Source organism: Crotalus tigris, unplaced genomic scaffold (assembly GCF_016545835.1).
Source record: "Crotalus tigris isolate CLP2741 ecotype Arizona unplaced genomic scaffold, ASM1654583v1 scf7180000018334.392729, whole genome shotgun sequence".
NCBI classification, from domain to species: domain Eukaryota; kingdom Metazoa; phylum Chordata; class Lepidosauria; order Squamata; family Viperidae; genus Crotalus; species Crotalus tigris.
In genome coordinates this window covers 71,221-96,117 of record NW_024096949.1, presented here as the reverse complement: position 1 = coordinate 96,117, position 24,897 = coordinate 71,221, and the positions used below count along the sequence as shown (strand labels likewise).

General features: G+C 34.8%; 1 protein-coding gene across 2 annotated transcripts in view; it reads right to left on the bottom strand.

The window, feature by feature from the left end:
* SLC44A1 (solute carrier family 44 member 1) overlaps nt 1-24,897 on the bottom strand; it is a 79,029-nt gene that overhangs the window by 39,317 nt on the left and 14,815 nt on the right. For both annotated transcript variants that reach the window (XM_039350433.1, XM_039350434.1), the window contains exons 2-5: nt 19,743-19,832; nt 18,470-18,612; nt 10,614-10,750; nt 436-529 (exon numbers count right to left, since the gene is read on the bottom strand). In XM_039350433.1, the coding sequence (XP_039206367.1) occupies nt 436-529; nt 10,614-10,750; nt 18,470-18,612; nt 19,743-19,832 (464 nt within the window). The remainder of the gene's footprint in view (nt 1-435; nt 530-10,613; nt 10,751-18,469; nt 18,613-19,742; nt 19,833-24,897) is intronic.

Genomic DNA, 24,897 nt, shown 5'->3' with positions numbered 1-24,897 from the left:
CTTCATTGACATGTTGAGGAGGAAGAGTTTCCAACTAAGCAATCAAGTGCCACTGAATGTAATACAACCATAAAATTACAACTGACCCCCCCAAAAAAAGGTTGAGGGGGGGGATCTCATGCACATGCACTCAACACAACCCAAGATACTCCAGAGCATTTAACCTAGTATCTCCAAATTCCTTTGAGTTCCTGGCTAAATGATAACGGGGAAATCAACATCATTTTTCAATACTTTTTAAATACCAGATTTGAAATATATGTATAGAATGGGATATTTTGTGTTATGTACTAATTGGAGGGAATTCTTTACAACTGACGTATGGTGCTATCCTGAATTGTCTGTAGAAATTAGCAGGTGATTAGATTTCATAATAATACATACATCAATACACAGAGTTTTGTCACAAAGTAAGACATTGAGTAGTTTGTTTACCTCTCTGGAACTGGGAGCTTGGGGCAAAGTTTAGCAGCGTTTAAATGTGTAGTATATTCAGATGGCTTTAACTCATAACTACATAAAGCAGAACCTGTTTAAAGCATAAAAAAACAAAATAGAACATTACTTGATGAAGAGAGATAAAGCACATCCATTAACACAAAAAATACAATATTGATTGTAGTATTCCATGCTGCAATAGAAAATTCCATGTACAATATAGATTTTCTGAGAGCGATGTTGTACTTAGGTAAATAAGGAAATGCTATGTTTTTAGAAATAAACTGATCTCAAATAATTACATATTCAAATTCATATTCAATTTAATTTATATTTAAATAATTACAACAAAAACTTTGGGAACTATCTGGAACAGGATCACCACGAGGACAGTTCCTTGCAAGGACCAACCATTATGATACGAGAAAAAGTTCTTATCATCTAACAAAATGGGAGATCTTCACACAGAATGGATTATTCATCACTCATTTTACAACTACCACATGGAACATCTTGCAGAAAGCCTTACAAGTAGCCCTCGTATGATTAATATAATACTGTATAAATATGAGAAGTGAATGGGTAGGTGGAAAAGTTATTTTTGAATTTAGCATGATTTTTACATGGATAATAAATGGTGTCATGAAAGAGAAGTTCATGAAATAAGGAACAGACGTATGTGTACGTTTTCAATAATCAAGGCCTGTTTTAATAAACCAAACCAATGAGAAAGTCTGTGATTCTGGAATGTTGCCTTTTTCTACCTGTATTTGTCTCTCCTGCTACAAGTTTTAGAAGTAAACCAACATTTTTCTCCTAAATATTATCATGTAGTCTAAACTAAACTAAGTAACTTATTTATATAGCTTTTAACGTGATATCAATGGATGCAGTAGACTTTCCCAAACTGATACTTTTTATTTTATAAGGAAGATGGTTAGAAACCTATTTAATTTGTCAGAGAACTCATAGCCCATCAGAACCTTTGTTAGCACTGCACATCTTAATAGCATTCCTTCTGTCATTTTTGTAGGCTTAAGGAAACTGTGCTGATTTTAGGACAATTCTAATTTTTGGAACCAAAGAACTAAAACATGCGTTCTTGGCTCAGGATGGTACACTTTTTTCCCACATTTAGAGATAACTGATATTTTTTTTCTCTAATAAAACTTTCAGTACTTCCCCCACCCCAATAGTTTATGTTTCCAAATAGTAAGAACAAACCCAAACTTTCCATCCTTTGGGGAAGTTTTCTTTTGTATTTATATGAACCATTGCATTCTTTATAAAAAAAAGATTTACAAGTGTGTTTAGGATATATCCAAAAATAAACAACACACACATTATCTATGGAGCTCTGCATGTCATGAGAAGACAAGTGTTATGTTAGTAACTTCAAATGAGCCTTAAGGAGCTTTGAAAACTAATATTGATATAGAATGAATGAATAAATGAATCTTCAAGCAGTAACTTTTTGCTATCATTCTTTCAAGATAAATCTCTAGTAGAATTCATTCCATGGTCATTATTTATATTTCCATACGATAGCATACTTGATCTTGCAAAGCTTTATATTTGTATTTGTATCATTTAAAACATCTTGTTCTGAAGTGAGCAAATCAAAACACAAGCCTTCCATTGCATGTTCACAATAACACTTTGCTAAGGAAAAATGATAGTTATAATCAGTGAAAATTTCACTTGTAAGTTAATAGTCATTTCAAAAATTGTTTCAGTCTTTATAAAAAACAAAAAATCCCTTTGTTTTATTTTTGACTACCAGTTTTTAAAAGACAGTCAGCGATATAAACACAATTCATGAAGAAAGATAGTCTCACTTCCAGAAGTCAGGCACAAAAAATTATTTCAAGGTTTTTTTTCCAAGCCATTTTATATAGTCTGTAAAAGTGGATATGACATCCACTTATGTCAGCTGCAGATAATTCAACACTGCAAAGGTCACTCCAAAAGCATCCACTCAAAAACCTACTCAACCGTGAAATATAAAACCAAACCCCTATATATATTTTTCAAAACTGCATTTCAACTGAAGTACTAATGTTTGGCTGCTTCTAGCAAATGTTTAAGAGTTTTATGAAGCCAATTTTCCACAGAAATTTCGACCACCAGTCCTATGCTACTTTACCATTCCTCACTTCCTTTGAATATTGTTAAAATTACTTCCGTCATACATGACCTACCTAGAATTGGAGATGAAAGCTGTTACCTCCAAGAGCTAGTGTGTTACAATCCTTTTCTGACACTCTCTATTTTTTAATGAATTCGTATCCTCATTCATCTCAAATTGTATCCTACTCTGTGGGGAAAATATAAAGTTAACTCTTTGATAAATATGAATACTAAATCTTCTTTACATATTTAGCTGGATTTACATGGGGCTACCAAGGTTCTATTAATATTGTATTTCTAACTGATACAATCACTTGAACTATAAATTGGTGGAATTCTGCAGCTTTTACATATGGGAAGCTAAGCAAATTTTAGATATGGGTTGGTGGAACTTTATGAAGTGCTTTTTGATTTATTATGAATTCTCCCAAAGTTTTATAACTTCAAGACATGTTTTATCCAGCTTCTAGATCACAAACAATTACAAATGATGGATTTTGCATTTTTAGTTATATTAACATATGGAATACCCTCTCTCTTCTTTTTGATTTGGTCATAGAACCTTTTGCTTGTATCATCAGAAAAACTGAAAATATTAAAGAAATTAATAGTCAGGTAGAGTAATAATTATGTATGTGGATGATCTTATATTTTATACATATATCACAAATATCTGTCCAATGTTATTTTCTTATACAAGAATTTGATATTTTCTCTGGTTACTGGATAAATTAGAATAAATCACACTTGACTTATTGAGAACTATTGTTATTGAAATTTCACATGGTATTTTATTATTGTTTAGTCACCTCAAAGTGAGATGGATGACAAACAAGCCTAATAAATAAATAAATAAATTTAATATGCAATTCTATTGCTTCCTATAAAAGCACCCTGAACTGGTTTAAAAAGAGTAAAATGAAAAATACACACTAAAAACAATTAAATCAACATATATACTAAGAATGAAGGTGTTTTATAAAAATGGGGAGAAACAAAAATATATTCATTCAATTTTTACCTAGAGAGGGCCTGTAGTTAGATATAGGCCTTCAACAGATTTCTGAAACAAGTACAAAAGATTGTTGCAGAATCTCAAGGGAGATAATATCTTTCATTTGATATCAGTCTTAGAAAGCATTCTCAACTAATAAATACAAATTTAACTCCAATTGTGATCATGAATAAACATGCTCTAGATTGAGAATTCATAACTCCTTCATATATCTGGAACAAAATAAATATACCCGAGATATTGAATTTCACTGATTTATTTTTATAATATTTTCATATTTTTATTCCTTTATATTATTTAATATAAATGTATGAAGTTATTAAATCATATTCTTTCATTTTTTATGATTCTCACTGTATAAGTTACATTTCCTAATGTAATTTTCTATATTTCAAGGCTTATCCTTGTCATTCATTTTTGCTTTGGCTATAAGATGGAATACGGAATTTCAAGGTTCAGGTCCTTTTAGATTCAACTCAAGGATTATTTTTTAAGTATTTAAGCCACAAGATAATTCAAGAAAACAAGGTTGGGGATACTTGGACATGTTCATCAAGGCCACATTTTTACCATCTAACAGCCACACAGATGCAGTTTTTCAAAGCTAACCAGAGCTAACTTCCCTTAGTTTTTTCTCCTGACAGAAACATTTGACTAATCTATCAAGGATCCAACCATTAAATTATTATTTCTCTGTACTGTTCCACTTTTTTGGATTGTACAATTACAACTAGTTTCCTACACTGAATTTTATAATTACAGTTTTAACCACTTTCCAAATGACTCCTGAGCTGAGGAGGAAGAGAAGAAAGGGAGAAAGGATGTGACTGCAGTACTGCAGTAATTCTGTTGACTTTATATAACGGTTAGATCTGAGTTAAGATCTGTACTTGAATTACTAACATCTTAATGGAACAAATGTGGGTTTTAACTAACAACTACTGTAAGTACTTATGATTCATAAAGAATTGTAACTACAGTGGGGGAAACTATTTGGGTGAAAGCTGACCTTGAATCAGATTTCAACTCATTTTTTCTATTGCAAAATACAAGAAGTTTCACTAGATGGCTTCAAAGAACATTTATTAAATTGACGCATTCCAATTTAAAGATTAAATGGATTTATAAATTACATATATTCTTGATGTTGATCATGAATTTACACACAAAGATAACTTTTAGATAAACTTGCAGAAATTGATGGAATAGTTCACTGATAGAAAGATAAAAGGGAATAAACTTTTTTTTTGAACTTATTCATTGGTCACAGAAAGAAGTTAATAAAGAGGGTTAAAGATTGAGAATGTGGTACGAAGGTAACAACAGAAGTATTACAAGAGGCAAAGATTCATAATTTATTATAAAATGGGATAATTAGAAAGTAGCAATGGCTGGTTACAACGGTAGAACAAGAAAATATTGCTCATGGAAAGTATTTTTACCACTTGCAAGAAGAAGAAAAAAAACAAACAATGTCAAGGGATAAAAAAGAGAATTGAAGGCCCATGAGTGAAAGGGCCAAAAAACAGGAAAAAACAGTAGAAATATTAAAGATTTAGCAAGAACAAAGACTTTTTATATATTAAATAAATTTTCAGAATAAATTTTACATTTGCACAAAGAGGAAAAGTGTCTTGGGATATCCTCCTAAGGTTTTTGCACAAGAGAATGAGAGATGCTATTCTAAAGCAGCAAACTGAGACACAATCAACTGTAGAAGGGAAGAAAATGCAAATATTTGAAAATATTTTCCCTGTAATGTTAAAAAAAGGAAACAATTCACATTTCTTACAAAAAAAATAAGTACCAAGAACTAAACATTAAATATACATGGAGAATTCAGTTAGCATTGTAAGACTTTTGATGACAAAAGAAATAACTACTAGGGACAATAACAGAAGCTTCTTTATGTGAAAATGGATGGAAATCACAACTGGAAAAAAAAAAAAAGAATCATGACAAATCCACAAAACCACTCCAAGAAGACAAGCACTGAGGAAGTTAAACAAAGTCAAATAACAATTATAACATTTAGATTTATTAGATATGGAAAATTTTCAAAAGAAAATAAAAATGTCAAAATTATTTGAAAAAGGCAAACAAACTAAGAAAACCTTTGGTATAGCAACTCAGAAAAAAAAGAGAAAGACGATAACAGAAAAGAAAGGGAATAAACTGCTACATACATATTTTACATGTTTTGGCCAGTCACTCTCTCAGCCATCTCACAAAATAGGGGAGGAAAGAGTATTGCATGTCTTTGCGACCTTGAATTATTTATAAAAAATAATGGTGGGAAATAAATAAAAATAATAATCAGAAATAATAGAAGCTGCAGAATTTTTCAAAGAACTATATTCCTTGAAAATATACAACAAAATAATGGAGAATAATAAGAAACAGAATATAGCAGCAATAATTTTAGATGCAGAAAAAGGCCGTTAACAACCTGAGATGGTGTAGTAGAAATTTGCAGGATTGGTAAAGAACAATTGATTTAATTTAATTAATTATTGAGGAAACTAAGGATAAGATTCAAAATCTTGCAAATCTTAAAAGGAAGGCAAACCAGTTTTCCCTAATCTTAATCTGTACAGCAGACATGTTGTGAATTTTAAAAATATTTGAATTAAAACTACAAATATATTTACTAGGAATGATTCCAAAACGTATACAAGAAAAATATCACAACCTATAGAAATATATGCTGACAATGGCAAGAATCAATTCTGCGTAACACTGGAAAAGAAAAAATGTGAGATCAAAATTGCAAGATATATAGCAGTTGAGAAATTGACTATATATATAAAAATATATACATAAAAAATCTAACTAAATTCAAATAGGAATGGGCTCACTCATATACAAACTTTTATCCAGCAAGGCAAGGGTAAAAGGTTTTTGAGCTAAGTTGCTATTTCAACTTGTGATATTCTTACTACATTTTACAAAACCATATAGTCCTTCAAACTATTTGTATAGCAAAACACTGTTATCTTTTTCTAAAATGGGAAAAGTTGCAAACTGATTTGTGTACTTTCTCAGAAGCTGTAAAAGTAGATGTATTGCAAAAGGAATAGAAACTGAGGCATGACGTTAGTGACACAGTAGCGTATAGAATATATCTGCACTTTTTTGTATTTTTTGTATAAAAATATTACTGTAGTCCTCTTTTTAGGTTTTCTGAAGTTTTCTATATCAAAGATACTCATAAAAATCAAAAGGGGGATTTTCATAGAGCTCTATGTGCTGCTTCTTGATTTTCTGATTCATGCTTTTATTACTTTCTTCAGACAATTAGTGACTGGCCATGTATACCATTAAAAGGTAGCTGGAAGGCTTCCAGTTTGCCATCGTGGTGCTGGCGGACACATGGAGGCAAGCTCCGTCTTCAGCGTCTGGTTTTATCCTGCTGGGGGCCCTGGAAAGGGTCGAAAGTCACCCTGTAGGGGTGCCAAGCAAGGAGAGTCACCCTGTAGGGGTGCCAAGCAAGGAGAGGACCCCCGCTTGATCGCGGAAGGGCAGCTCTCCAAACTGGCGGGGAAAAGACCGGCCATAGCAATATGGCTCGTCATTAAGCTGCTGACAGCCAAAGTCATAACTACAACCAAGCACCTTTAAAGTAACGCAGATGAAACTGGGTGAGATCTGATCTTCTCTTTAAGACTTTAAATATTTTTCCTGCAGAAGCTGCCCAAAGTATTTCTTCCCCTGTGAGGAGAGAGGGAAGGGAATTCTTATCCCACCCTCTAAGAACAGCGGCGATTGACTACCTAGAGGAAAAGAACAATTATAAGAACAATTCTAATTTAATTGGATGCACATACCTTTGGAGTTTGGAAACTAAAAGTTTTCCTATTCTTACTGGAGATATTGGCTTTTATTTAAAAAGAAAAGAATAACCTTGAAAAACTATCATTAAAACTCGGGGCTTAAAAAGTTTTAAATGGCATTGGTGACATCTTGTGGTGAAATATGTTATTACAATTTATTATTGACTAAAAGAGACTTGGCTGGAAGCCCAGAAATTAGAAAAAACTCTCTCAACTTTGACATACCACCTGTGAGAAACACAGCTGTAAAGAAGGAACTGCAAGGCGGTTTATCTGGCCTGTTTGAACTATGAAGATAAACCTTTATTGACTTTCAGAATTATATGTGGGAAACTGTTTTCCTATTTCTTTACATGAGAAGTGTTTGTTACTACACGAGATGATGGAATACTTTGGACTATAAATTCTTACCTGCCAAACAATTTTCACTATAAGACTATCTGCAACACATGAAATAGATGTCACACATCTAGCTACAAAAACTATTTTTAATGTTTGATTTTAAAATCCTTAATTTAATACATTATCAAGAGAATATGGATGAAGATCAGGAAAAAATCCTTTCTATGTTGAAATCAATACATGAAACCATTCTTTCAGCATGTAACAAAACAAGGGGAAACATAAAGGAACAAGATACCAGCTTAAATATACAGACCCAGATTTTGACTACAACCAAAGACCCAACAATGCAGAAAGCAACAGGAGAAATGGAACAACTAAATATTAAGACAGAGGACCCAGCTGACCAACAGATCCAGCCAACAAAAGAGAGTGACAACATTGAAAATGGAAAGATTTTTTTTTCATAAATCAGAAGAAACTTGAGGAAAAGGAAGAAGAACACACTGAATGGAAGATAAACTTATTAGGACAACTGTGGAAAACTGGAATAATGGGGAGGTGATCAAAGAAATATAAAGGGGCTAGTTCTTCCAAAAAACTTGTAATTAAATGTTTTTTCTTAACTCAAATAATATACACAATAATAGAGGGAGAACTGTTTGATGAATTAAAAGTACTGACATGGCAAAGGAAAAAAGCCAGAGTAAGGCTGAAAGAAACTAAGGTTTTGATTTATTAGGGGGGATTTTATACTATTGATTAGAAGGTTGAAGATGGTCGAATATAGATAATTTTTTAGAAAATAAAGTAATATTATAACTGAATAGGTAAGATGTGTAATAAGATTAATAGATTTTTGGCTTAATATGGTAAAAAAAGAGACTTTTTAAAAAATAGAATAAGATTATATGCAAATAGATAAGATGTATATTTAGAATATTAGATTTTGTTATAAAAAGGGGGAAATGTAGAAGTTGAGATAAGGGAAACTCTAGTTACCTAAAGCTTAGAAACTATAACATACCAAATGTTAAGTTGAATATTGAGGGGAAATTAAAGCCTGGGGAAAAAGCTACAACAGGACATTGATGTATATAAGATTGAATGTAAACACAATTAAGATGTGTGCAAGTTCAAAATTATTGATAAATGTAACAAAGATGGTTTTACTTAGTTGATAGCAATAAGAATTATATTAATTCAATATGATATAGTAGATATTAAGGGATAAAGAGAGGAAATATCTGATGTTGTAATTTGAGATTTGTGTTAAAAATTTATATATTTTTTGGAATCATTGATTACCCAGTCGCCATGTCGCTTTTTAAATGTTTAATTGTAAAATTAGAAAATCAATAAAATATTATTAAAAAAAGGTAGCTGGACAGGCTACAGCTTGTTCAAATCATGATATGGCCACAAACCAATCTTGTTCAAACCATAGTATCTGATCCTAGTTTGTAGCTAACCAAATTTCTACAAAGCAGTGTATCCAGTTTGAATGTTAGAGCTGTGGTCATTTGTAATGAATTAAACCAGGAAGAGAAGCAAAGGGATTGGAAACAGCAGTCCTTTGCATGGCACCACAATATCTGTGCCTTTCTAAAATATATTTTCTATATATGAAAGAGTTCAATTACAGACCCCAAAATGAGTTTCCCGATTTCTAGAAGGCAGAATGTACCAAGGCTGATCACATTTAAACACAAAAAGAGATCACTCCAGCTCACAATCCCTCTGAGCCACACTTGGAGAGCCCTCAAATTAATTAATAAAATTATTTTTGTCATTAAAATTCAATTAAGGAATTTTCTCCCATAATAATAATAACTTTCTTTTTTCTTATTACTACCATTTTGTTCTTCTGTCTAGCATTTGCATCTAATATGCTTACTCTGAGGACAAGCAGCTGCTCCTCTAGGTGAAAAGAGATTAGAACTGTCTTTTCGGATAAAATCTAATGCTCTGGATTAAGAAGATGATGCTAATTTAAAAGCCTTAATGGGGTGGTGCAACAGAATTAAACTTCAGAGATGCATAAAATAAGCTTTTAAAGGTATGACAAATTTACACTATCAAACTCTAGAATTAGTATTAGAAATATAGTTTGTTTAATCTCCTGAAGTTCATCTGAAGAGGCCAAACTGTTTCCATTTTCATAAGCAAAATTAAAGTTAACCATTTTTCCAGAGTTGTGTTTTATCTAACATACTCCAATGCTAATACTTAGCACGCTTGTCATGTAATAAGTGTCAATGACTGCAGTGACCACTTCAACAGGTTTTGTGTAGGAAAGAACTGGGAGAGCTATAGATGCCATCTTGAGCTTGTAGAGAAAAGACAGGGTATAAATCTAATAAATACAAATGCATAATCCCGCTTTCTCATCAAAATGACCTTTGCTGGAACAATTCTTGGACCATCAGTCTTTTTACACTTTTTACAAAGTGTAACATCAAAGAACCAGTGCAGACCTTCAGAACAAAAACTTTTGTAACAAAAACAAAAACATTATAACACCATTGTTACTGTGGTTGGTGTGGGCTTGTCACCCACTAAGGAAAATTTAATTAATTTTGTGAGCTTTAATTCCTCTAGTTCAATTAAATCTATAACATTTCAATACGAAAAGAGAGCTCTTAAGAAAAACAGCATCATTTTGTTTTGTTTTTACGATTTTGTTTTTTTTATAAGATCAAATATATTTGCAACTATTGTAGAAAAAGTATTTCATTCTGAGAAAAAGGAAAGCCTGTTTAAACACAATGCATGATGGTTGCTTTTTGATGTGTTGTTCATTACTTCCAAATAATTCTGTAGTAAAACGAGAAATAAAATTGTTTTCATCTTACCATTAATATCTGCAAATTTCTGAACATCAGCCAGAGTTTTTAACTCACTACGTGGGCATGCTGATACACAGAGAGCAATGGACTTGATCTTCCGATGTACTAAATCTACATTGCATGGCTCCAGAAAAAACACAAACCTTAAGGAAAAAATACACATACATGTTAATTTAGATAAAGCCTAAAATAGAATTTTCAAGCAATAAAAATTAAATCTACTAGTAAATAAACTTTATCTCTGTAGAAGTAAAGGCACTATATAATATAGCATTTATGTAGTTATGCACTTCCAATTAAGATTAAAATTGTTCCTCTCTATAATGATGATGGATGCTAACTATCTATATTTAGTATTAGGGAATCACCACAAAGAAAACCATTAAAATTCATGGGACATCTGCCCAGATACAACATGCCTTTCTGAGTGGTCAGCATATTTTTCTAATTACATCTGACTAACTATACTATTCCTAAAATGCATTTCTAGGTAATGAACCACAAAGTTTGATGCCTATGTATAATCTTAAATTGGCTATAATTTTGCTAAACACGCTGCATTTTCCTTTGAATGAACTCAATAAGAGTTAAATTCAGGGAACAAGTAATCAAGCATTGAAAAAAAGTCTGCTAGAGTATGTGATTTATTTTATCTTATCCAGAAAAATAGCAGTATTATTCACTGTTACAAAATAGTCCCAACATATTAACATCTGGAAGCGTCACCATTTCCACTTTTGAACATAATGCAATTTCACATCAAAGCCTGCAGAATAGTCATACTATATATTGCCATCCCACCTTGATTTACCAACTTTAACAAAGGTCCTGACTATCAAGTTACATCACTATCATGTACTCTGAGGCAGTTAAGGAGCAACATTCTTTGAATGTAATCTTCACAACAAAAATATTGCTTATCTTTGTTCATAGGTTTTGAGAAACTAAGAGCCTACTATATTCTGAATGTGATTCATAATATATATGCATTTATATACTGTATGATGTCATTCGCATCCCACTCATGCCAGAAGCACTGAGGTGTTTCCAGGTTGAAAGGATTGGGCAGTGATATCACCATTGCCCAGGGGATGGCCAGTTGGGGCTTCCTTTCATATCCCCGGCAGGAGCTGGAGAGAAGGACAGGAGCTCACACCACCCCATGGCAGCATTTGGGTCTCAAACGTGGGCTTGCTGCTTCTTAATCCAACATCCTACCCATATGAGCCACTGTGCTCCTTTCCAGTGAACATTACCTCTATAAGTTATAAGAATATAAGGTTATGAATCATCATTCAAAGGCAAGGGCTTACTATGGAAGTCAAAAGTTAGAAATTTCAAATGTGAATTAACTGAAATGTCTCACACATTTATTTCTTTCTATTTTAAAAGTATAATGAATAGTAAAGGTAAAGCCTCCACTCAGTAGGGATGCAAAATTAATAATCAGTAATTTTAAGCAGATTGATTCCCACTCCTAAACTCCATATCCTTTCCTATGATTAACCTTGTCCTTAGCATCCTAGATGAAGCAGCAAATATTATATTAGATTTTACGATCCCTCTTTTTGTTACAGTTGTTAATCAAACCACTGCAGTTGTTAAGTGAATCAAGTGGGTGTTAAGCAAATCAACCCCCCATTGACTTTTTTGTTGTTGGCTGGAAAGATCGCAAATGGTGATCACATGACCCCAGAAGGCCACAATTATTGTAAATACAATTACCAAGTGCCCAGATTATGATTACACAACTGTAGGGATGCCGCAAGGACTAAATCACTTTTTTCAGAGTCGTTTTAATGTTGAATGGTCGTTAAATAATACTATCTGTATTGTGCACAATTTATTTATACAGTGAGGCTTTGAGGTTTGCAGACATGCTGGACACACAACTGAAAAGACCTCTTTCTTGTTTTTGTCTGGAAGCGGAATTCTAAGAAGCATTCCTGACAAAGGTCTTAAAAGCCAAGAATATTTCTTTGGAAGCCATTTTGATGAATGGTTTGGGGTAAGGTAACAGTAGTAGAAAAGTACTTATTTAGCTGTGATCAGCACCATGAAGTAGTCCTCTAAGATGAAATACAGTTCTCAAACTGCTCATCTTAGAAACTTTTTGCCTGGCAATTTTGCTATCCTCAACACATCTAGAAACCAAAAAATCCCAAGTGATCTCAATGAAGAACTGAGGGCTCTGAGGGTCAGTGATATCAGACCTGCATTTTTCTTGTTGTTTTAGAATGTAGTATGTTATACTGATTTATGCTATATATACTGTACATAGAAAGCACATGAAATAATCACAATATGATATGTTAGTTATTTTTCCCACCCATTATTAATATTACTACTGCTATTAATGCCTGAACTATTATTCCTTCATCCATCAATCAACCTTCCTTGCGTGTTCTTTTGACTTACTTTTTAAATAAGGAAGATATTTAAGCAAGTAGAAGTAGCAAGAATGTTATTTAAAATAACTTAACACTGGATTTTTTTTCATCTTTAGAAAATTAAATTTGAGTAAAATCAAACATATTGTAATACGTACTTCTAAAAATGTAGATTTTACACTACAGTAGGATCCACTGGAAAGAGAAATTATCCCAATGAAGACATTAAAAGCACGAACACAAACAATTCCCACGAGGAGGAAAAAATGGACAGCTGAAAAAAGTTAGTACAACTGCACAAGAAGTCAACATGTTTGCACAGGAAGTTTTGTGAAGATCAAAAAAGACAAAAAGACTCATCCAAGAAAGGTAAAAAGAGGCCATGTCAGAAAAGAATACAAACTCTAGAGATGCTTTGAGGAAAATGACTGCCCAGAATGAGCTAAGCCAGGGCTTTTCAACCTTTTCACCCATTGTACCACTTTTAGGATATGGCAGTATCCGAGTACCACCAGTCGCCTAGCAAGGTGTCAAAAACTTGATGACCGCCCCCCCCCAAAAAGGAAAAAAGTGATAAAGTACAGGTAGTCCTCCACTTACAACAGTTCGCTTAGTGACTGTTCAAAGTTACAATGGCACTGAAAAAAGTGCCCCCCAAGCCACAGCCGAGCAAGAGACCTGCCTGCCCGCCCGGCAGCGCTCTTCCTCCTGTCCGAGGTTTTCATTGTTGTAAGCATTTCTGTTGAGGATTGGCAGCGGGGGTGGAGGGTGTTTGGTTTTTATTCCTCCCATCTGCTGCGTGGTTGCAGCAGGTTTTGGTCACTTTATATGACCCTGGGACACTGTGATGTCATAAATATGAATCAATTGCCAAGCATCTGAATGTAAATCACAAGACCCTGGAGATGCTGCAACATTCCAGCTGATCGGCGCTTCTTCTGGGCTCAGCAGAAGCACCAGGATCAGCGCCGATCTCCAGCTGGAACCTGGTGCTGATCCTGGCACTTCCACTGAGCCCTGACAGCCCTGCAGCTTCAGCCATCTCTTGCTCAGGCTTGTGCGTGCTGCCACCAGTTCAGCTCATTCACCTCCCCCACTACCACTTTTCCAAGATGGTCGCGTACCACCTGCCAGGTGTCAATGTACCACAGGTGGTACCCGTACCACTGGTTGAAAAGCCCTGAGCTAAGCAAAGGATGTTAACAGTAACAAAAAGGCTCCTTTTTGCTGCTTGCAGGGAAGGTTGCCTCAGTATTTGGCACTGAAAGCAGACCCTTGTTGCTCTGCCCCAATGTCTGACCACCAGTGCTCCAAGGATCCAATTTCCTGCCCTTGCTATTTTAAAGTACAATCAACTTTAATAACGGTCTCCTTATCCATGATTTAATTGTGGATGAGCAAGCCAACATTGTATATCTTATGTATGTGTTACATTAATAGAGAGCTGGTTGACAAAGAGCTGTTTCGGATGACCAGGTCCTTTTTGGGAATGGCATAAATATGGGAACATCTATGGGGTTGTTGGGAAGGCTCTTCTAGGTATCTCTCTCTGTGTCTAGAAACTGAGATGCCAAAGTAGAAAATATTAAGAAAATGTTGGGCTACAAATATTTTTGAACATGTTTTGGAACTTTCCATATAGGAGCTCTTTTACTTTGATATGAACAAACTACCTCTTCTTTTCTGTCTATAATATAACGAAAATCAGTTTTCTTCTACTATCCTATCCTTCATTAGTATTTAAAATGATAAAGGCCACAGTGTGCCTTCCCGTTCACAAGTGTAAATATAATGCTCACACTTTTGATTTTGATTTTCAGCAGGCGTTCAACAAGCAGAAAAGACAAGGCAGACAAAACATCAGCCTAAACTAAATGATTTGGCTCCTGTTGATTCATTAAAGCTATTAATGCATCATTAGAACAAGTCACACCCTCCATGCCATTTATTAAGCATTTCACGAAAAGTGAAATTTTGAGACAACAAAATATAGGAATTAATTCATGAGTTTGGATTTCTGTTCCATATGAATTAAATACTTTCCTTGTAACAATAGCTCTTTGGGGTACTTGGTTTAACTACAAAATATACCATTGTACGATACAAGCTATTATAACTGCTTGTTCAGTGCCATCTTTTTTACATCCTACAATGCATCTGTCACATTTTGAAGTATAGAAAGTTAGAATTCTATCTTGGTTCATGAATAGTATTGCTGTAATGTAGTGTAATTATTATTACATTTCATTTTTTTTCATTTCCCTGAGATTGCCACAAATATTTCTCCATCTGCTCAGCAGCCAAGATAGCAGATGGTTTTAGCGCAGGTTCACGAATTGTACACATAATTATTTCATACCCCCTTCCTTTCCCCCCCAAATGTTTATTAAAAATTTCTGGGTTTTTTAAAGGAATCTTTTACAGCCATACTAGGAAAAAACAAAATTATCTTTGATTTTTTTCAAGAAACGGAAATATATCTAGAGGGGCTTAGGCCAATTTGGTCTATATAACAAATGGATGAATAGAATGATAAAGACTTAATGTACTTTGAAATACAATAAGCCTCTTTTCCTTCTTCAAGATAAATAAAATCTCTTCTATTCAAACATTGGTAGCATAAGTTATCTATTTAAAAGGTGTGTAACGGACATGAAGTTTTGTACTGTGAATGCAGAACAGTTAAAACTGGAATCTGAGAAGGAGTTTCATTTCTAATTTTGCTTTGAGTTGTGCACACAAATGAATATGCATTCAGAATACTAACTTGCCTTGTAGACCTTTTAAGAATGCACAAACTAGTATAAATGAGTAACATTGTCTTTTTTTGCATTTGTCTTTTACCATTGTGGGATTTAGTAGCATACCATATCTCCCTCTGTCTGTCACTACCATATTATTATCATCTCCCATTTTCCTGCTCCCTCCCCCAATCACCAATCTCCAACTACCCCTATCCTTTCTCCGAAGGTCCATAACACACTGTTTAATCAGCTTAATGATCAGATGTCAAGGGCACTTTTTTCCAGGAATCCACATCCTTCAGTTTAATCAGCAGCCTATACTCTGTGCCATACCCATATCTGTACCTCATCAAAAACCAGATCATACCGCTCCCCCTAGACATGCCATGCACACCCAAGTAACCAGAGAGGACCAAAATAACAGTCTTCATAGAGTTAATTAAGCTGCGGTGCACTTTTACTCCCACACAGTAATCAACACTCATCCCTCAACTTCCCAAAAAAAATCCAAACCAACCACAGTATCTCAAGTCCAGAGCCTTTTGAACAAGGCCAATCAGGAACATTTCACTGTCATTGTCTTTCCTATAACCACAAAGAACATAACACAGCTCCATTGGCATCTCCACACTACCAATCCTCATCAGCTGAGCAATAGTACCTAGATAGTGGTTTACACACTGCCAAACAGCTGATTGCTGCTACTGTTCTGTTGCTGGTGCCATTGCTCCTTTGGTTATCCTAGCAGCTTTATCTGTCCAATCAACAGAGGCTAATCCAGTAGATCCATGTTTCATCAATTCTCACAGTCACCAAGTGATGAAATATCAGCTCGACTCAGTGATAACTCAGCTTTGATGTCAGACCTTCCTCTCCTGAACCATCACTTTCACAAACTTTTATTAACATACTGAAAAATAATAATTTATGTGATAAATTTAATAATAATTTTTAATAATTTAAAAAAGTGCTTGACTCTAACTATCCTCTCTTCTGTATCTTTTGTCATCGTTTTCCCAAAAGTAACACTTGGTTTTATTTATTTATTGCCTCCAAAAAAGGCACCAGGTCTTATTTTCGGGGGGAGGGGCATTTCCACTCACCTCTGGCACTGACCGCCCCGCCCAGCCAGCCCATTTTTCTGTGACCGAAGGAGCAGCTTCAGTCTGCAGCTGAGAATGGAGCTCGGTCCTGCATTTCTCAGTCAGAGGCTTTTCCGGAAGGCCTATGCAGCCGAGAAGCGAGCTAATCCATAGCTCAGTTCTCGGCTGCAGTGGCCTTCTAGAAAAGCCTCTGATTGTGAAATGCAGGCCTGAGCTCCATTCTCAGCTGCAGAATGAAGCTGCTCCTTCAGTTGCAGAAGAAGTGGGCCGGCGAGGCAAGAGTCGATCCATGGGAGGCCTGGCTGCAATATAAGCTCCAACCCCCCCACCTCCACCCTAACTTGATTTTTAGGTGTGTACCTCGCCCCAAAACTAGGGCTTATTTTTGGGGTAGGGCTTATATGAGACCCACCCCCCAAAAAAATCAAGTTATGGCTTATTTTCAGTGCAGATCTTACTTTCGGGAAAACAGAGTAAGTCAGGATGTCATTCACTCATTGCACTAAATCCAAAACACATGATTTAATGCCCCAGAGCACAGAACGCCTGTATAGGTTGCTACTAAATTCTATTTTTTAAAATATTAGAAACAGAATATTCTGTTCTACTTTGATTTCAATCACCACTCTTTCTTTGGGCTTAATTTTCAATTAGCCGTCCCTCATATTTACAGTGGAAATATGCCTTAGTCATAATTAAATATTGTTCTCTAGAAGTCCACTTACACTTTAGATATTCAAAACTTCTTTGAATGCAAATAGCCTGAACTTGCATCTGAGGTGCCTGGAATAATTTCTTAGGGCATCTAATGCCATGACAGCTTATTTTGAGTAAAGATATGAGAAACAGTGAATTTTCAATATTTTCAAAAACAATTCCCATGATACTTTTGGATAGTGTAACATTAATATTGCCATAGCTGTAATAAAAAATACCTTTGTGCAAACAAAAGGGCATCATATTGTGAGCAGGTCAAACAAAGAAAGCACTCAAGTATATTTGCATAAGAACTGAAAGCAGCAAAGAGATTCTAAATTTCAAAGAATATGTTCACAAGAATGGATGTTATTTGCACAAAAGTATGCACAAACTTCCAAATATAGAAAATGTCTGGGAAAGAGATTCCTTGACTAAAACAGCAGTGTCTAAACCAGCGGTTCTCAACGTTTGTGTGACGGCGACCCCGTCACACAAACGTTATGCGCATGCGTGGCAGCGCCCCCATGCGCAGCGCGCATGCGCGGCACTGCCCCCGGAGGGGAGAAAATGGCGGATCGCCGCCTTTGGCGACCCCCGAAAAATGGTCAATCGACCCCAAATGGGGTCGCGACCCATAGGTTGAGAACCGCTGGTCTAAACTTATAATAAAATGTTATTGTTTAGTTAATCTTCTGAACCAAAATGACAACATCAGGCTAGAAACTGGAAGACCATAATTTCTAGTCCTGTCTCAGGCACAAAGCCAGCTGGGTGATCTTGAGCTAATCGCTTTCTCTCAGCTCAAGGAAGGAAGTAATGGCAAACCACTTCTGAAAAATCTTGCCAAGAAAACTGTAGCACTTATCTAGGCAGTCTCCAAGAAAAAAATAAGAAAAAGAATGAAATAGTATTCCTTATATACTTACTTTTTTTCTGTAAGATCTAGGCCACTGTTGTCTATTCCCTCTATTTTTACATTCTTCTGTCCACAGATATTTCCGTAACTATCATATCCTGAAACCAATCTTGCAGCTGCTCCAGTGGCTATTGAAAAGCCACAAATAAAACCCTGGAGGAAATAAATTGAGAAAGCTTTCAGTGTCATACGGTAAGAGAAATGCCATTTTTTAAAACGATGTCTTCCTGTTAGGTCGCCATTCCCTTTTCTATTTCAGTTTCATTCTCTTTTCTTTGAAATACAGTAATATTTTTAAAGGTAAAAGCATAATTTGCCCAAGAGAAAATAGGAAAATCATGTTTGTACATCATGATACGTATGAGATGCATACTGTAAAATTAGCATCCAAGAGAAATTCATCCACTAGAACCATAGATACATTGGTTTAAAAATCCAGGTTTTCACTTCTTTATTTATGGCTTTGAAATTTGAATATGTTTTCTGTATCAAGATACTATACGTAAGCTCAGATGGCAACATTGACTAGAAGTGCATTTGATTAATCACAATTATAAGCCTGATGAAAAACCTTTATTGTTGATAAAGATCTGACCATTATTATCTATACTCTGAGAAATTCTATGCTGGAATAGAATTTATTCAAGATTTTCAAATTTAAACCCACAGCAGAATACATCTGAAAGAAATAGGGTTGCTAGCTCATACAGTAACTTAGATTGGGGTTGCCAATTTATTCCTAGTTTATTTAGTTATTCATTTTGCAAGACTGCCTGCTAGCTATGTGATTCTGGATGGTGAACATATTACGCTGAAACAACCGCAAAATCACCAACAAAAACTAAAACACAGCAGTGTTTTGTTGGTGATTTTGCTGTTCTTTCAATATGTGGTGTATATATCATAAAAGTGGCCCGGCACCTATCTGATCTCAGAGGATATGCTGTTCCACAAAGTAGTTATAGTAACAAAGGGATGCCATTCTCTGCATAAGATGAAACTTCACAGAAGCAATCTGAAGCTGTCTCCTCCCCTAGTCCTCGTGGGATGGACAGAAATAATTAAAGACACCAGGTCTACAGAAAATAAATCTTAACTCAGATACAGATATGATACATTAATCTCTCCAATGTGCTGAAAAGTGTCAATTTAGTATTTTAACTTGGCTGCTTAATACAGCACATATATAAAAATAAATGAATCTTCTGACAAGTTGTAAAATCATCATCCAGTTCCTGGGGGAAGAAAAGAATGCTTTTTTAGAAATGTCTTTTGTTACATACCATGCCAATGCAAAAGAGAATGAACAGCAAAAGCCATGGGATATCTGTGCAGCTGCGATCCTCCAGAGGCTTCCACTCTCGTTTGGAACTCTGTAAGTTTGGAAGTGAGACAAGGAAAGAAAAAGAAATAGGAAGAAAATACAACGGTTATGAAAATCTGGAACAAAACATGAATAAAATACTTTGGCCACTGGGAATACAAGTGATTACTATAGACTACTGAAGACTTCCCACTCTCTTGGGTCTAGCTTTGTTAGGATTCATTAATTAAAAGTACTTAGATATTATTTTTTTAGAGCTACAATACAATAATGAATGCAAATGATTCAAGTATCAAAAAGATAACCATCCCATTTGCACCACCCTAGGTCAGTGGTTCTCAACCTTTTTAATGCCGCGACCCCCAACCAGGCGTAAGTCAAGGACTACTCAACTGGTTGTAAGTCGAGGATTACTCAACTGGTGCAGCACCGTTTGCAGAATGGGACTTTTGGCGGGCTCAGCAGGGCAGAGACAGCCTGGACAATTCCTATTGGCTTTTGAAAGCCAATAGAATTAGACTCTATTCAAGAGAGTCTATTCTATTGGCTTTCAAAAGCCAATAGAATAAAAGGGAGTAGCACAGCTAAGGAAAAGGGGGGAAAAATGGCAGACTGCGTTGTTTGGCGACCCCCGTGAAATGGTCGTTCGACCCCAAATGGGGTCCCGACCCACAGGTTAAGAACCACTGCCCTAGGTGAATCCCCGAAAATTCATTAAAATCTGTCAACCAATTAATAGTTGAATTAGAATGAATATTCATTTCAATTACTACAGACTTCTTTATCTTTCTGACTGAAGTTATAATCATGTAGAAGATGAAGTCTCAAGTACTTTTAAGAGACTTTCATTTACATGATCATTTGTGTTCCATTAATCATGTATATACATATACATAAAGATATTATGCCTATATTTAAGATATTAAAGAACCACATAAACTGAACACAGCTTCCTAATCATCAAATGTCATAAAAGTATTGAATATATTTTCAAGACTTTTCTACAATAAACAAAATTTACTTATTTAACCTTTCCGAGTTTTGTATAAAAATCAAAGGAAAGAAAGAAAAAGTTTCTTCTTTAATCACAGAGATCATCAATGTCTATTTATGCCACAGGGTTTTTTTTTATTACTGTTTTCAAAGTGGAAATTGGATGATCATTATTTAAAATCTATTCTAACCTGAATCAAGTGAATCATTTGCAAATCATGTAATGATATACAAATCATGTGATTCATCTATTAAAATTGGTGAAATCCAGTAACAACCAATTAACAAAATCTGCATTGGAGTACAAGGGGACATTCATTATGATCAATCCTAATAAGAATTTTAACTTACTATATTGTATGAATATAGCTATTTTGGTTTGTAAACTAAGTGTATTGAGGAGGGGGCATAGCTTTTATTCATTTGGAAATAGATGGGCTTATTTATAAATAAATTAGATTTTTATGTCAGCTATTGTCTTACATATGTTACAGACAGTAGTATGTGCTGAAATCATGACATACAATCAAGAGGAGCAAACAGGCAGTTATGATGTTTTGAAGAGTATAAGCCCTCAACTTACAACCATTCATTTAGTGATTGTCTAAAGCAGTGTTTCTCAACCTTGACAATTTTAAGGTATGTGGACTTCAACTCCCAGAATTCCACAGCCAGCATTGCTGGCTGTGGAATTCTGGGAGTTGAAGTCCACATGCCTTAAAATTGTCAAGGTTGAGAAACACTGGTCTAAAGTTACAACAGCACTGAAAAAAGTGACATGACCATTTTTTCACACTTATAAACGTTGCAGCATCCCCATGGTCATGTGATCAAAATTTGGGCACCTGTCAACTGGCATGTATTTATAAGAGTTGCATTGTCCGGGAATCATGTGAACATTGGCTGTAAACTTCCCAGCTGGCTTTTGACAAGAAGATCAATGGGGGAAGCCGGATTCACTTAACAACTGCATGGCTCACATAACATCTGCAGTGATTTGCTTAATAATTTGGGGGGGAAATTATTAAAATGGGGCACAACTCACTTAACAACCGTCTTGCTTAGTAATAGAAATGTTGGGCTCAGTTATGGTCATAAGTTGAGCACTACCTGTATGATGTAAATCAAAGATTCTAGCTACCAATGTATATTATTAGCTTAAATTTCATATCCGTCATGATCCATGTATGGACAATAAGGAACATCTACTTTGTCACAGAATCTCTTGATCTGAGCATTATGGGAATCTAACAAAGGGAAATGGTTCCAATTCCAACTGTTCTCACCATTTCCAATGTTCTGTTTATTTAGGCAAAACCCTATTCATGCATGAGGACAGTTATTAGCAAGTTCAAAAGAACCAAAAGTTGTAGAACAAGAATGAGCTACAAACTAACTCACAATATGAGGCTGAATACTGGGCATGGGAAGAATTAGGAAAAGAAATAGTTCCCATTAAAATTCCTGTTGTAGAAGCAGATCCTCTAAGACTGTAACATGTTAGCATTACTTGTCTTTTATTACTTCTCGGTCATTGTAGACTCTATTTTTCTGCTCAGTACCAAAACCTTGATATTGTTAAGGCAAACAAGGCAGACAAAAAAAACAGAGTTTGGATATTTTCAACACCTAGCTACTGCCTGAACAAGTCCCTGCAATTTCCTTGGCAAGGTTTCCCCCCCCCCCCAGAAGTGATTTGCCCTTGCCTTCTTCCTAGAATGAATGTGTGTGACATGGGCCCGAGGTCATCCAATTGACTTTGTGTCTAAGAAGGCACTAGAACTCAAAAGTCACCCAGGTTTTAGCCTGGTACCTTAAATACTGCACCAAGCTGGCTCTCTTGATATAAATATTAGGCTTTTCTTTTCTGCACTGAATTCCATTACAAATGCTATCATGATAGGGATTTTTTTTTAAAAAGTTGAAAAGATGGATAAGAATCTAAGAGGCTAAGGATAAGTCCAGTCACTGTAGCAGCTTTATTATGAGTAGTCAACAATGACATGTTCAAAAAAAAAAAGAAAAAGTGAGATGAAAATAATCCATACTATCTTCACCTAGAATTTCAATGTTGTATCACATTGTGTCATATTCATAGCCATCTTTATTAATAATTAAACCTATAGATAATATTGTTCTTCCAATCTATTTAATCACCTTTTTTCTTTAGGACACTAAAGAGCTGAAATGAAATCATGTATGTGATAAGCATGTAAAATACTTTTATTCTTACAATTATGCAAACCAAAGTACCTTTCATATTTCATTTATGAGCATCACATCGTTTTAATCCAAATGTTATTATTACTTGTTCTGCAGTCTGGCAGTAGCTCATTTTGCCCCATTACTACTGAAGCACCATAAAAACGGCAGCTGACAACCCTGGCCAGCAGCCCAAATGGATTTCCGCCTTCCTACTCTCTCTGCATAAAAACATGAATAAGCATGATAGTTTCCCCAACTAGTTGCCATAGCGTAACAACTGGTATTTCCTGTTACAAGCACTATGGCTAAAATATGCAAACTGATGTAGTCCCATCCACTAAAAATGTCAGATACAAAAAACATTTCTTATTAAATTTGATAAGAATATACTCAGTAACTAATGCACATGTTTATACTGGCAGCTTCTTCAATGTTTTATGTTTGATTAATCTTTCATCCCAAGGATCACATTCATCTGTACATAAATTTGTGGGGATAAAGTGTCAGTTGTAGCCAGGACAATCATTCTTTCTCACACTCATGCTCCCTCGTTATTATCTCCTTTTTTTTTCTTCTTCACGCTCCCTCCTGTCTCCCACTCCCTACTTCTATGGAAGAAGCAGAGTGAATTTCGGGATACAGAAATAGATTAGCTTAGCCTTTATTTCCAAAACATGTAAGAGAATCTAATCAAGTTAATAATATAAATAGTGACAAAAACCTGTTTAGCACAACAGTATATTCACATAAAATGAAATACAAAGGCCAAATAGCAAGACCAGGCAAATTCTTAAGCCAACTTATTTTATTTTATTACTATTTATTTTATTTATTTATTTAGAACACTAGTATCTACCAATTGGCACCTGACATGAAAAGTATTAAAAATTTCAGAACCTGAGGATATCTTTTGAGCCAGAAATAAATGGAGTTCAGGAGGTTTTTTTACATAAGCATCTGCTGTTTTGCCCAAATCCATAACTTTAGAAATGCAGTTTAGAATTGCAATCCTAATTTTGTCAAATAGTTGAGAGAAAGCAAGTTAAAAGAAAGCCAGACACCCTTGCTGTGAGCCATTAGATTTTCCTTTTATCCACCTTAAATGTATGACAATTGAATGATGTATCTACTACACAGTTCACTTTTCATTGCTACAAGAATGCTCATATTAGCAGTATCCACAGGGTATTGGTGATAAAAATCAAGATGGTGGCCACAACAGCAGGACCAAAGCTCTGCCCTTTTGTATATGCAAGCAGTGTTGATGAATGTACAAAAGCAGTGAGGCTTTGATCATTCTACCACAATCTCTGTCTTGAATTTTTTGACTTCGCTGGAAATCCTGCTGACTCAGATCACATGTGACAAAATTACAGATGTGACAAAAACCACGTCTGTCTTCGTAGGTTTTTTTTAGAATTTTCTTTGTACTCGCCCATTTATTTCTGTCCAAAACTTGTTATTTGCAAGGATTTTTAAACCTGACAGTTCTTAAATGTCTAAAAGCTTTCTTTATTCCATACACATTTTTACTTCTCTTTTCCCCAGTTATAAAAGTTCAATATGAATTGTTGCAATTTCTACCACTGGATTTACAACTTTACTTTTTAGTAATTTTCAATAAATTAGGATGAATTCCTATGTACAAAATAAAAAGTTTTATTTCTCTTTTCAACTCAAAGCCTACTGTTATGACAGCTCTGCATATTGCAGTACATAGTACAAAGATTGACACCATACTTTCCCTTTTATTTTTAATTATTTTCCTTTGATTAAAAACCATGCCATGCTATTCTATGGGAAATATTATTGGCAAAACAAATTCATATAACATTTTATTACACTGCCCAAGCAAAACATGATCCCATCAAAGAATTAGTATCATATTTATCCAAAAGGAAGTTGAGCTTTTTACC